The following is a 13,657-nucleotide window of genomic DNA, read 5'->3' on the forward strand; positions in this document are numbered from 1 at the left end:
TACTTTACATAAACAGTGGCCATTGCCTTTAAAGTACTACTACTACAAAATGTAGCAGACATAGTTTAATGATTTTCTAAGCATGACGATAAGGAATGTTTGTGCACTTATTCAGGGATAGTGTGTACTCATGTTTAAATTGATTTAATTAAAGAAATATGTGCACAGTAATGGTACTTGGAATCATAATTTATTATTCAAATGTGTTAATTTACATTTACATTTACTATATGTTTTCATTTACATATGACAGGGTGATAATTCACTTGTTATCAATGAATTACGTGGAAAATTAGACATTTTGCCTTTTAATGTGACAGCATCTTCAGGAGAACTGCAAAGATGCTTTCTGATACAAAGGACCAGATTCATCAAAGGTATAGGGAATATTTTTAGTTTTATGAATTTCAACAGCTCAGTCTCTTTCTTACTCATTTGAATTCAGAAATAGACACTGACAAATACTTCTAATGATAAATTTCTAAATTTCAGATTTAAAAGAAAGCCAATGCCAAACTTCTAAATATATATTTTAAAAAGGGAGAATATATATGATTTGAAATTGTAGCTGAATCTCCCTCAGAGTGAATGATGCTTGTTCATTTATAGTGAAGATATTCCTAATTAAAGCAGTTTTGTACAAGTATCAAACACCTTTGAAACTCAGAGTACTAAACAAAAAGCTCAATTATTTGCAACACTGGTTTGAAGTAAAAACAGGATGAGGTTATTCCGGGGCTGACCTTGCATTCCTTGAGCGCACAAAGCTCCCAATCAGAATTAATGCAAGTTTTGGAGGAATATATGACTGAATTCTGCATCTGCTATAGACTGAAGCATTAGTAATTGCTATAGGCAAATTTGAAAAAAAAAAGCCATTTAATATACCTGCTAACATACTCAGAGAAAAAAATTAGTATAATTAAAATTGACACGTATTTACATATATCGTTGGTTACAGCATATGGTGATGGTATGGGGACTTCTAGATCTTCTCTTTTGAAGTGAGTGGGATGGAGAGATTGGGGCGTGGGTGGAAACATGAGATTTTCTCCTTTCTTTCTCTTTTCAAATATTTCCCTCCTTCCCTCACCTCTTCACAATTTCTTTTTCCTCTCTGACTAACCCATGTCTCCATAAAATCCAATTGGCCACTTTCCCCCGTACCTGGAATATTCATTTTACAGGCAGAGTTTATAGAGTCTGTAGGACAAATAAGCACAGTTCATGGAATTTATAGGTTCCAGTGGTTCAACTAGTGGATTGTTACACTCCTTGAGAGATACAGCTAGAGTCCATGAAATCTACAACCTCTTCTAGCACAGATTGTAATGAACTCCCACTAAAACCAATAAGAGATGTACTTTTTGTCATGAAGAAACAGCAGGAAACTCACTGTACAAGAATTCATGCACATTCATTTGTGAGGGCACAATTAAGAAAGCAATTGGTTATTATCTAATGTAGCCTCTGTCAGAAAAGTTGTTCTTTGGTTATCAAGACACTCCGGGCTCAATTCTGCATTGTCAATGGGACTTTCAAGTGTGTGCGCAATGGATAGCAATACTAACAAACTGTTATCTGTGACCTTCATTCAAGAAAACATCCAGACTCCACAAATAAATCAAATAACCAGAGAACACTCAATCCCAACATTATTCCATGTGTGGAGCCCTTACTGACATCAGTGGAAGTTTTCAATATATGACAAGATCAGGAAGAAATATGCTGGTACATGGCCAAAGTCTGACATACTTAGTCTTTACTCAGCAAAATTCCCACTGAAGCGGGCCCATATAGAATAACATTTATTACTGTGTTATAAAGTTATCATTATTCTTTTTTTTCAAACAATACAGTGCTTTCTTTACATGAGATGTCATGGTTCATTTGAAAGTTAATTACAAAATATTATGACTTATATGGAACTTACCTAATATGGGTGATGATTAGGGTTGTAGTTGGAATGAAAAAGTCATCCACTCTATCAAACTGTTTTCCCACTGGCTGAGTATGGATTGTGTGGTGAGAAACGCTCCCACTGGCCTGTGTTATTACCTAGAGTAATAAAAATAGTATTACATGCTTTAATTAATCCAACAATTAGTTTGAATTAATAGGGTTTGATTCAAAATAATAAGCAGGTTTAAAGACACCCTCCCCCTGAACTCCACCATTGTCACCACAGGAATGCTATTATATGCAAGTCAACTTTAATAAATGGTAATAGTCCATCATCAATTGCCTTTTTATTCAACTCCTGTTTGCATTAATCTTTGGCTATGCTGGTAAAGAGCAGTTCAAAGACAATGGAGTAAAACTGACCGGTATTACAGATTTTGGAGAATCATTGTGTGTCCAGGCTTTAACACTGTTGTAATGATCGGGCTTACACATTTATCCTAATTGTGAGCTCAATTGTAAAAGTGTGTAAAAAAATGTTACTGTAACGAACAACAACAAATGTTGATGGGAAAAGGTGCAAAGTAAGACACAAAGACTGAATTAATACAAACAAAAAACTCCTACTAATATAATTCAAGAACTTTGTTAAAATTATGACTGGTAAACAAGAGACATTAAGGATCAGAAATTAATGAACTAAAATGGATGTGTTGGAAATTAGGCCTAGTTGGTGAACAAAATGATGAAGGCTACTCCTTTTGGGGTAGTTAAAGAGACTTTGGAAAACAACTGGCTACTTCACCATCATGCTGCTACCCCTATCTTCATTCTAATCCTGGAGAGATACCCTGATCAGACCAGGCCAGAGAGAGACCCAGAAGACACCACCACCTCCACCAGTTCTGGAATGTGAGACTTTGTCTTTCTTCCTCACACTCCCTATGTGTTCTTTTCCTTGCTAACCTTATTTCCTTGCTGTGAGTCTGTGACCAAAAAGAGGCAGCTGAAAGCAATGCCCTACAGCCTGATGCTGGTACAAATTTGCCATGTCTCAGGGCTTGGCTACACTTGAAAGTTGCAGCGCTGGGAGTTACAGTGCTGGTCGTGCAAATGTGTAGGGACAGCACTGGTGTGTGGCCACACTCACAGCTACCAGCGCTGGTGTGTGGCCACATTTGCAGCATTTGCAGCGCTGTTGGGAGTGATGCATTATGGGCAGCTATCCCAGCGTTCAAGCGGCAGCAACATGCTTTTCAAAAGAGGGGGGTGGGGTGTAGTGTGACAGGGAGCGGGGGGAGAGAGAGAGAGTGGATTTTTGGAGCCAACACTGTGTGTTTAGCTTCCTGCCTTGAAAAATCAGAAAATGTTCGTGACCCCTTAGTCTTAACTCTTAATTGCAAACAGCCTGCATCCAAACGGACTCCCCGCTGTCAAGCAAACACTCACTCCCTGCCTGCCTCATTATCTCATTTGATTGTTCACAGCCAGGTACAGATTGATCACAGCAAACAGGAGCTGTGTTATAAGCAGCTCCGGGATCAACGGAGCTCCGAGTTCACAACAAAACAAAGAGAGGCTGCATAACAAAACAAAGAGAGTAATTTATAAAAGCATTCTGGGATATCTGCTAATACCCTGGAGGCCAATAACAGCGCTGGTGTGTGTCCACACTTGACGAGCAGCGCTGGATCACCAGCGCTGCAATCGTTACACCCCAACCAGACCAGGTGTACAGCCAGCACTGCAGCCAGGGAGTTGCAGCGCTGGATGTGCCTTGCAGGTGTGGACGGTTACTAATTGCAGCGCTGGAAAGCCTCCACCAGCGCTGCAACTTTCAAGTGTAGCCAAGCCCTCAGAGTGACTAATAAGACAGTATGCTGTGCCTGTGTTTTTCCAGCAGTAAGGTTCCAAGTGAAAGTCAACATCAAAGACAAATTGCATTTTCTACCTTTGCTATTCTTTTCTCTTCCCTTTTTGCGTGTTTGCCTTGTTTTATCTTTTTAGGAAACAGGATTAGTCTTTAACAGCAGCAGCCTCTAAAGTTCCAGACCATCTCAACTAATTTCTTTTTTCCCCAAAAAGGACAGTTACTACCATCTTTAATACCATCTAAGAGACTGTCAAACAAGATCCCCCACCTCAAACTCTCTCCAGCTAAAGGAAAGGAAGACTCACATAATACTTTACATCTCAAATGCTTTAACTGTTTTTCCTTTTTTCTGTATCATTAATAAAAAGTTAATAAGATGTTGAGTGTTGTTTTTGCCATGGTACTAAGCAGGCTAAGGTCTCTGTGTACCAAACCTTCTTTAACACTGTTTAATGTTGCACAGGGTTGTCTAACACCTTTTACTTTTTGGGCCCTATCACACAGCAGGGTTCCCTCACTCTGTCCTTACTGCCAACAGTCTTAATGAACATAGAACTCATGGCAAGTTCAACACCCAGTGCCCTATTTACAGTGTGAATATAAAAGAACAAGTACCCTACTGCTTGAGGTTCTTACATTCTCCCTAGGCACAGTGTGAGAGAGGAGAGAGATCACATCTCCCTGAGATCCTAGGTTTCTTTATTTCTTTCTTCCAGCATTCCCCTCTTCCTCTTCCTATCTCTCTTTTAGCTGTCCTCCGTTGATGAGCCGAGGCACCTTGTTAACTGGTTAATCATTCAGTCCTTAACTAATTATCTCCCTAATTTGCCCCATGTGGGGATGCTTAGCAAATGCCCAGCCTGGTGAGTCAGCCTAAGGCTACTCTCACTCTGTCACCATATATTCCATCTAAATTAGTACAACAATCCTCATGCTTACCTTTTATTCTAGTACAGTTTTCTTAGGCCAAGGTCAAGAACAAGATTTTTTTTTAAATGGGTGCCTGAAATCAAGCTGCTGAATCCACAATGGGGCATCTAAATTAAAGGGCCAGATTTTCAAAATGCAAAGTGTATCCAGTAGTTCCCACCCCACTTGCACTCATTTTTTTTTAAATCTTAGCCTTAATCTTTATACGGCAAAAAAGAGGATGTATGGGGGAAGATTCTGTAAAGCAGTAAGAAAGGAAAAGGTAAAATGAAATAGCCAGGTACCCTGAAATTATAGTAGAAAAATATCAAGTAGAGCAGGAGATTACCATATTGTCATGATGTTGTTTTAAATAGAAGTAGAAAACAGTATGAAAAAATAAAAAAAATAAGTACAACTGCTGAAATGTATTTTTTAAATTGCTCTCCAGTGACTGTACTTAGATTTGCACATGCTCACAAACATTGTAAAAGTGAAGCTATTTATTCTTTTATTTCCAAAAAACAGTTCACATTATGGGTTTTTGTTAGCTTGCCCACATCTCCATAAAGCCTGCATAATTTTACTGAAATGCAGTTTAGTAATGCTACATCTAGGTAGCAGATCAACATGCTTAAAATCCAGTGAATGCTCCAACCAGACATATAGTCATAGTCAGTTGCAACACACACAGTCTACATTCAAAAGATAGGTTACAAGAATAATGTTTTGAAGCTGCCTGTGTCCCACTGCCATTATCAATTCAGTAGAATCACCCCTTTAGAAATGAATATGATGAAAACAACCTTCAGTAAACAAATTCACTGGTTATCTGAATTACTTTTAGGTAGTTCACTTTATCACCATTGTTGAGATTATTAATATTATATTTAAAGGAAGACACACAAAATGTTATGATTAAGCAGATTGTCAGGTTTCCATATAATTTAATAATTTTGGGATGAAATACTGTTTCCATGTAATTTTAAATCACTTTTTATTTGCTGAATGAAAAAGTATTCCCAGTGAAAAACTAATCTGGGTATACAATGAAAACGGTCTTCCCCAACACCATTCTGTTTAATTGTCTTAGTTATATATATATATAGATAGATAGATAGATATAGATATATAAAAACGCACATAAACCAAATATTTTAGCTCTATTTTTCTTCTCTTGACTAGTGTCTTCCATTATTTGTGCTCAATTTTGAGAGATGCTGAGTTCTTCTTGGGAGGTGATGAACCTTCTAGACTCCCAGTGATGCCAGTGACCATTCAAGATCCTCCACACTCGACATGATCAAATTCTATATTTGCTATTTTGTCATGCACGCAAGTATCCTCCCAGGATATGCTAAGCCCATCAAGGCCCTGATTGTGGAAAACATCCTTATTCAGGACATAAAACATTTGCTTAAATGCTGTTCTGAATAGGGATGGACATATATAAGGGCTTACGTGCTTAGCTGAATCAGGTCCCAAATTTATGACCTAAAAATTTTGAACCCAGGTCTCTAGATGGTAACATGCCAGGACATGAATCTGTTATGTTGTTAGTGTTGCTAGTGCTGCTGGTACTGCTGTTTCTGGAACTTGTGTGTATTCTGCATCAGTAGAGAGTGTAGTTTGTTGATTCAGCGGATCTCAATGTTACTCAAAGAAAGACCACAGGCTTGGTTCGGTGGTAAAGGCTTGGCCAGGTTGATTGTAAGCAAAGCACTGTGCTAGCACCCTGTCCAATGGGTCACAGGGACACTAACACATGCATGCCTGTGACAAGGTACTGAATCAATCAACAGTGTTATCCACTAGGCCATTACGGAGACAGCCCTCCTTCCACTCCCTTTTTATACATTGATACATACAAGTTACATTTTACATTCTGTATGTTGTTATCACCTTTGTACTTTGTAGTTCAAATAAAACATTCTCATCCATTATCCTGTCATCCCATCCTTATCTTTACAGTAGGTCTGTGGTTTCCTGTACCACCTTCTTAGGAATTTCTTTACATACTTAGTTGAGCACTCTGTGTGTTCCTATACCATTCTCTCAGGTCAGGGACACGCTTAGTTAGCTGATACCTAGTGTCACTTTTCTGACAAGGCCTGCTTTGGTTCCCAGTCTTTCTTTAGTTCATACTTTAAGCCTAGGGCTCCAGCAAGGCCTGCACTACCCACTGACATTTGTTAAGCTTGAGTATTAGCATTACTGCAAAGATTCACAAATTATACTGACCTGCAATGTCGGTGAATTCTTCTCCATGTTTCCCCAGCTGAGCACCCATACCTGATCATGTGATTTGTCATAGTGTAGTTTCACTGGAACAGGGTCTGTGCTTACTGCCTATAGTGTAAAAAAAGTAGAAATAATCTCTTTTTGATTTCGGAAAATAAAAATAAAAATAGAATAATACAAGAAATTATGACTGAATGAGATCTTCCAGATGCCATAAGTCCACGTATAAAAATCAGGCTGCCAATTGTTGAAGCAGGACTCTGATTGATTTGAAGCTACTGTACTTCTGCTTAAGTAGTCATCTTTGTTCATTATTTGCACAACGTGACAGAGATATATGTTCACTCAGCATCTGACTGTATACTATACTGGAGCTACAAAGAAGCTCAAGACAAAAGTGGCAAGTCAGCCAAATGTTTATTTAATCTCCTTACCACATTGTATATAACACTTAATGAATACGGGTAAGACTTTTTACTGGACATTGACTGAAAAGGGAAAGGCATTTTGATAATATAGCACACTAAAAGTTTTGCATTTCTCTCGAGTTGTAGATTAAAGTTTGAAAAATCCTCCTAAAAATTTCAGAGCTTAAAACAGCAGGCACATTTGTACAACACATTTCATTCCTAGCTGGATTACTAAAATGATAAGGCCATCATTAATAAGGAAACAGTTTGTATAGTATTGTGTATAAATTAGTACTTTTATTAGTCAGTCAACATTTGTTAATGGTTAGTATTTAATTTACTAAACTTGAATGAAATGACTGCCACAAAAATGTTCTTATTCTACCTAATTGGGTGCTTCTGCTACAGATCAATACTACTTTTGTTTTTAAATTAATTGAATTTCATATTTTGATATTTTTGTATTTTTACAAAATACGTTCAGTAGAACATCTTACCAACCTTTAACAGTATTTACAATAGAGGCAGAATTGTCAAAAGTAGGTAACACTTGCCTTCTCTTATTCAGAGTGAAAAATCTTATTGCACTATATAAAATGTTCTTAACTGGATGGGACAATATTGGTTCTGGGTATTTATGGGGAAACTATGTGGGTGGGTGAAAGATGTTCTGGTTTGGATTCTAGCTACATTTTTGGCAGCTCTGACTTTTCAATTTCATTAAAACTACTATGTGACACCATATGCAATGAGACCCCAGAAGAGGCTTGGAGCCCAACTTCAAAAAGAGAAGATAAGAAAGCTAGCTTCAAAAGTAAGCAATCTTTATTTTATACTTTTTAGGTCATATAGGGTACATCTACACAGCAATCAAAGATGTGATTGCAGTTCAGGAAGGCATACCTGCATTAGCTTTAATCTAGCTAGCATGGTTGAAAGTAACAGTGAAGATACAGCATCATGAACCTTGGACCAGGCTACGGTTTCAGGTGCGACTGTACGGTTTGTGCTAAGGCCTGTATTGCCACGTCTTCACTGCTATTTTTAGCCATGCTAGCTAGATTTAAGCTAGCGTGGATATGCCTACCCAAGCTACCATCATATCTTTGATTGCAGTGTAGACACATGCGTCATATGAGATCTTCATTATGATATTACAACCGAAACCTCACTAAGTTGGGAAAAAATGTGTCAGGATGCAATGTCATTTCAAGGCTGTGGAACATGTAGAAAAGTGTATTGGACTGACTCAAATCAAATGTATTCATGCTAGTTCAGAATTCCACCAGAACTGTTCATATAACCTTAATAAAATACAGAAATATTTAAACATTTAAACTCATTGCAAAGCTAGAGAGAAATTGAGAATAGAGAAAAGGTAGACTTTTTCCTCCCAGTAACTGTAATAATTCACTAAGGCCTGGATTCAGAGACTTAGGTACTGCCACTTCAGGTGCCTAAAAATCAGAATCAGGCCACAGTAGAATTCACAAAACCTCTGTCAGCTGCCCCTGAGTCCTATAGGGGTACAGCATCACCATGGCTAAGTTTCTTTGTGAATCTAGCCCCAAATGAATAAATCTGGAGTAATTCTGTTGGTATCAACACAGTTATACCAGTGTGAGATCAGAATTTGGGTCCAATAATATTCCCTGCTTTTTGGGGTAGAGGGATAGCTCAGTGATTTGAACACTGGCCAGCTAAATCCAGGGTTGTAAACTCAATCCTTGAGGGGGGCCATTTAGGGATCTGGGGCAAAAATCTGTCAAGGACAGTACTTGGTCCTACTGTGAAAGCGGGGAACTAGACTCCATGACCTTTCAAGGTCCCTTCCAGTTCTATGAGATAGGTATATATTGCCATTATAATAAAAAATGTGAAGCCTTATGATCAAGTCCTAGTAGGTCACAGAGTTCAATAGGTTAATTCAGTATAACTAATTTGAGTTCTGTACCTCTTCAGCCCAACCAATTATTTTAGGTATTTGCATGTTCTTCTTTCCTTTCTTGGAAATGGCTTGTTAACAAAATCACACAGCTGAGAACATATCTGAAGACTTTATAAGTGGAGGACAACAGAGCATTTGATTAAGTGACACGTATTATAAGTGAAGTAAAACAACTGTAGGGATAATTTTTCTATTTTGGTCATTACAGTAGAAAAAATAACATGTGGCACTCTGCTTTTTGGTCTTGCCATTATGGAACTGTAAAGCACAGCTTGTTTATCAGTTTGTCAAGGAGAGTACCAGCTGGCTAATTAAGTGAACCTAATTTAAACTAATGATGTCGATCCTCAAGATAATGCACTAATGGCTGGATGAGACTGCAGATGATACTTAACCATACTCCTGAGGTCTCCGAACAAGCCTCTGCTGCTAAGCAGAACCTGGTTTCCCTTTTGAACACACACAATGAAGTCAGTTGTTTACTAGCTCTCTTTTTTAAGCAGCAAGATAACCCTCGTAAAAAGTAATTCACACTTTATAAAACTTTTAGAGTACTGTGGAGTTAAGCTACTTAGTGTCCAAAACAATAGCTAGACTGATGTACTATTTAATTTGCCTCAAATTTCCATTTAGCTACTTCAAAGGAATGGTTTAAATGACAAATATTTATGATTTCTTCCCTCTTGGTAATGCCCCAAATTCCCAATCCTAATCCCCACTGTGACAGACATAGCACAAACACAGAAGGCAATCACTGCCCTAAAGATTTGTTTAAGGCCCATATCCTGCAGATACTTAATGTTATGCATGTGACTAGTCCAACTAAAGTTAAAGGGATCATTCATGCTTAAAGATAAGCATGTGCTTGTTTGCAATAATCATTTGTAACTCAGAACATTCAACATAGGATCTGTCATCTCATATTCACTATTTATTTTCATGTATATATCCCTAAAAAATACATCATCTTAGAACAAAATTCTCTCATATGTACCGCTACATTTTTTCCTCTGTCGATTTTTATCAAATAAATAAATAACGCCAGCTAGAAAAAGTTCATCCCAAACAAAATCACAACAGAAATTAAAAGGACAATAAATGAATGAAGCAAAATAAAAGATAAAATTTAGATAGGAACTCTGCAGCATAAAAGTTTGCACAAAACATGAAAAATTGATTTTAGTAACTTAGAGTTTCTTCACTTTAGAAACTTGATAGATTTCTTCATTATTGAATCCAGGTATCTCTCTGTTTTCCCCACTTTTGATCCTGATGAGAACACTTTTTTTTTGCATGTCTGAAAACTCAGTTTTGCAAAGCAGATATAAGAACATAAGAATGGCCATACTGGGTCAGACCAAAGGTCCATCCATCTCAGTATCCTGTCTTCCAACAGTGGCCAATGCTAGGTGCCCCAAAGGGAATGAACAGAACAGGTAATCATCAAGTGATCCACCCCCTCTCACCCATTCCCAGCTTCTGGCAAACAGAGACTAGGGATACTATCTCTGCCCATCCTGGCTAATAGCCATTGATGGGCCTATCCTCCATTAACTTATTAAGTTATTTTTTTAACTCTGTTATAGTCTTGGCCTTCACCCTCTGGCAAGGTGTTCCACATGTTGTCTGTGCATTGTGTGAAAAAACACTTCATTTTATTTGTTTTAAACCTGCTGCCTATTAATTTCATTTGGTGACCCCCTAGTTCTTGTGTTATGAGAAGGATTAAATAACACTTCTTTATTTGCTTACTTTCTCCACACTGGTTTTATGGAGTTTTATCTTGAGGAATTAGAGTTTAAGTGATATTCAACGTGACAATAATTATGCTCTGTATTTAAGTAACAGATTACTAAAAGAGAGGACAGCTAGAAATGGAACAAGAGGCTCCAAACTCTACCCCCCCTCAAATAACAAAACAACAACAACAGATAAGAATTTAAATTAATGAGGAATGAGTGCATCAAGCAGGTCCTGTCTCCCTCTTGCTGGCCAAGGAGAGACAGCAAGCCCAGGGAAGAGGAAGTACTACCTGCATTCCTCCTGCTTGCACTCACTCCACTTTCACCCTCAGAGTCTGTTCACTTCCCAGCAGGTCCAATCAAGTCTTTAACCCACTGATCCAGGTGGACTCTATTTTAGGAGGTATGACCTTATTTATATACAGAGGAGACAGGTTTTTTAGATTTTATCTTAGTTACTTACAAAGGAGGCAATCTATTAAGAAGCAGCCGAACAAACAGCTTACTATTATATTTTCCAAGAAACTTTGACTTTTTGCAATTTCCTGTGCTAGGAAATTGTACTCATATGAATAACAGAAATAAATACTTTTCAAACAACTGACATGAGTAAGAAGTTAAGCTCCCCTTTCACTCCATTTTAAAGTATATATTTACAGACCTAACCTAAAGGGAAAGAAAAAAATTACTAGTGCTTAGGGGGAAAAAAGGTGGGGAGGTGAAAGCAGATGTCTTATTAAAAGATAAGGAGAACAGGACTGTTTCTGTGGTAATATCAGCAATGCTGAGCAAAGTATTTCTTGTACTATGTGTAGAAACTTCTTATGGACTTTTTTTCTTCTCTACTTAAACACTTGCAGATTTTTCAGGCTGCTGTCAAGCTATATATTTTAAGTATGTGCATGGTTAACAGCAACCACTCATATGAGGCAAGTCCCATGGTATTTTTGCAGTGATTGCCTAAGCATATCCCATGTGCTGGAAAGCCAGTTGAGCTCAGAAGCTCTATTCAATCACTTAAATAGAGAGACAGGCTGCTTTTCAGTTAATTTCTCTAGTCCAACAGATATTCTTAGCCCTATTATCTGACTTCCTATAACACCTTTGAGGACTATCTTATATTTATATTTGTCTGAATTAAGTATTTTCAAGTTTATTGGGGGAAAATGCATTTCTTTCACTAATATAAGTCGCCTTGTACCATTAAGACTGAGGCTTATATTCCTAGACAAACGCCACGTTATTGTCCAGCAGTATTATCATTTGATATTTTGCTTGATACAAATATATCTCAGTTTCATAATAGGAATTTTCCTTGATATTCAAATTTTTCTTGGGCAAAAACTTAGATTTTCTGGGGAAGTCACCCTTGCACTGGCAGTAGGGTCAGCCTGGACTGGTGGGAGGTGGCTTGTGCCTCCTATATTAAGGAGATGTCTTAGTCACTGGTGCAGACCAGGGTTGCTCTGTTCCCCATCCACAATCCTCTTCCTCCCACAGCACTGGGAACTCTTGCAGGGGAACACAGAGTGGGCTCCAGAAAAAGGCCTTTGTTGTTGTTTTTAATTTAGGGTAGTTTAACGATGTATTCCATTGAATTTTATGATGACAGAAAGATAATTTTAAAAACGAGTAATTGGAATGATTTATACCTCAAGTTAAAAACTTTGGTTGTATTTGCATATTTTTGTTAGACTCCTAAAGTGCTATTAAAAATAAAATGTATATATTGTTAAAAAGCATGTGTCATACATGAACATTACATCATGTTACACAAAGAATCTTGTAGACATTATAAACGCTGTGTGATTGCAATTTGAATGAGAACATGCACTGTGGTATAAGAAACCCTCACATTGAAATAATTGCCTTTTTTCTGAGCATGACAGATGAATTGTTAAGAAGTTATTAGGCTTATTCATGAACTGGATTCATAGATGCTTGCAACAGAGTTAAATTTATTTTAGAAAGTGCAGAGCTCTACTTTTAAAATAAGTTTAAAGATGATTCTACATGTTCTGAAATGGACAGTAATTAGAAAACTTCTTTGCTGGCAAAAGACTGTTGACAGTTCCGAACTGAATGCCTGTAATTAGCTGACCTGTGTTCCAGCTGGAAACAAAGTAAAGCTAATTTTCTTGGTCAGATGCCAACAGCCAGAAAGACTGTATAGTATAATATATTCCACTGTATATAATCTTTGGATTAAAAATGAAAAATGGCGTATAATGCTTTTGTGGAGGTATTAAACAAATTGAACTAAGAGGAAAAGGAGTTCTATTGCAACTGTGCCTATTGTAAATTTGATCTGTCTTATTATGAACTGTAAACACATGAGAGTTTACAACAAGTAACCTCTTCATATTTTGGAGATACATTTTTAGACATTGTAAAGCTTATTCTATTATTCTCCATGCACATTTTTATATTTGAGCATCCCACGTAGCTGGTGATAGAGGGGCTGATCCTGCTGCCATTAACGTTAATGATAAAAATTTCCACAGAGTTCAAATGGAGCAAGATCAGGACCACAGTGCTCAGTCTTGTAGTCCTTACTCATATGAATCCTCATCTTGATTGACTTAAATGGGAGGACTCACATGAATAAGGACTACTGGGTTATTGACATCAG

The 13,657-nt window shown here is 37.5% G+C and overlaps 1 protein-coding gene across 3 annotated transcripts in view; it reads right to left on the reverse strand.

Moving 5' to 3' along the window:
- FSTL5 (follistatin like 5) overlaps positions 1-13,657 on the reverse strand; it is a 626,682-nt gene that overhangs the window by 38,907 nt on the left and 574,118 nt on the right. For all 3 annotated transcript variants that reach the window (XM_045019769.1, XM_045019768.1, XM_045019770.1), the window contains 2 exons: positions 6,926-7,033; positions 1,934-2,058 (listed from right to left, as the gene is read on the reverse strand). In XM_045019769.1, coding sequence (XP_044875704.1) covers positions 1,934-2,058; positions 6,926-7,033 — 233 coding nt within the window. The remainder of the gene's footprint in view (positions 1-1,933; positions 2,059-6,925; positions 7,034-13,657) is intronic.

Source organism: Mauremys mutica, chromosome 5, assembly GCF_020497125.1.
Source record: "Mauremys mutica isolate MM-2020 ecotype Southern chromosome 5, ASM2049712v1, whole genome shotgun sequence".
Taxonomy (NCBI): domain Eukaryota; kingdom Metazoa; phylum Chordata; order Testudines; family Geoemydidae; genus Mauremys; species Mauremys mutica.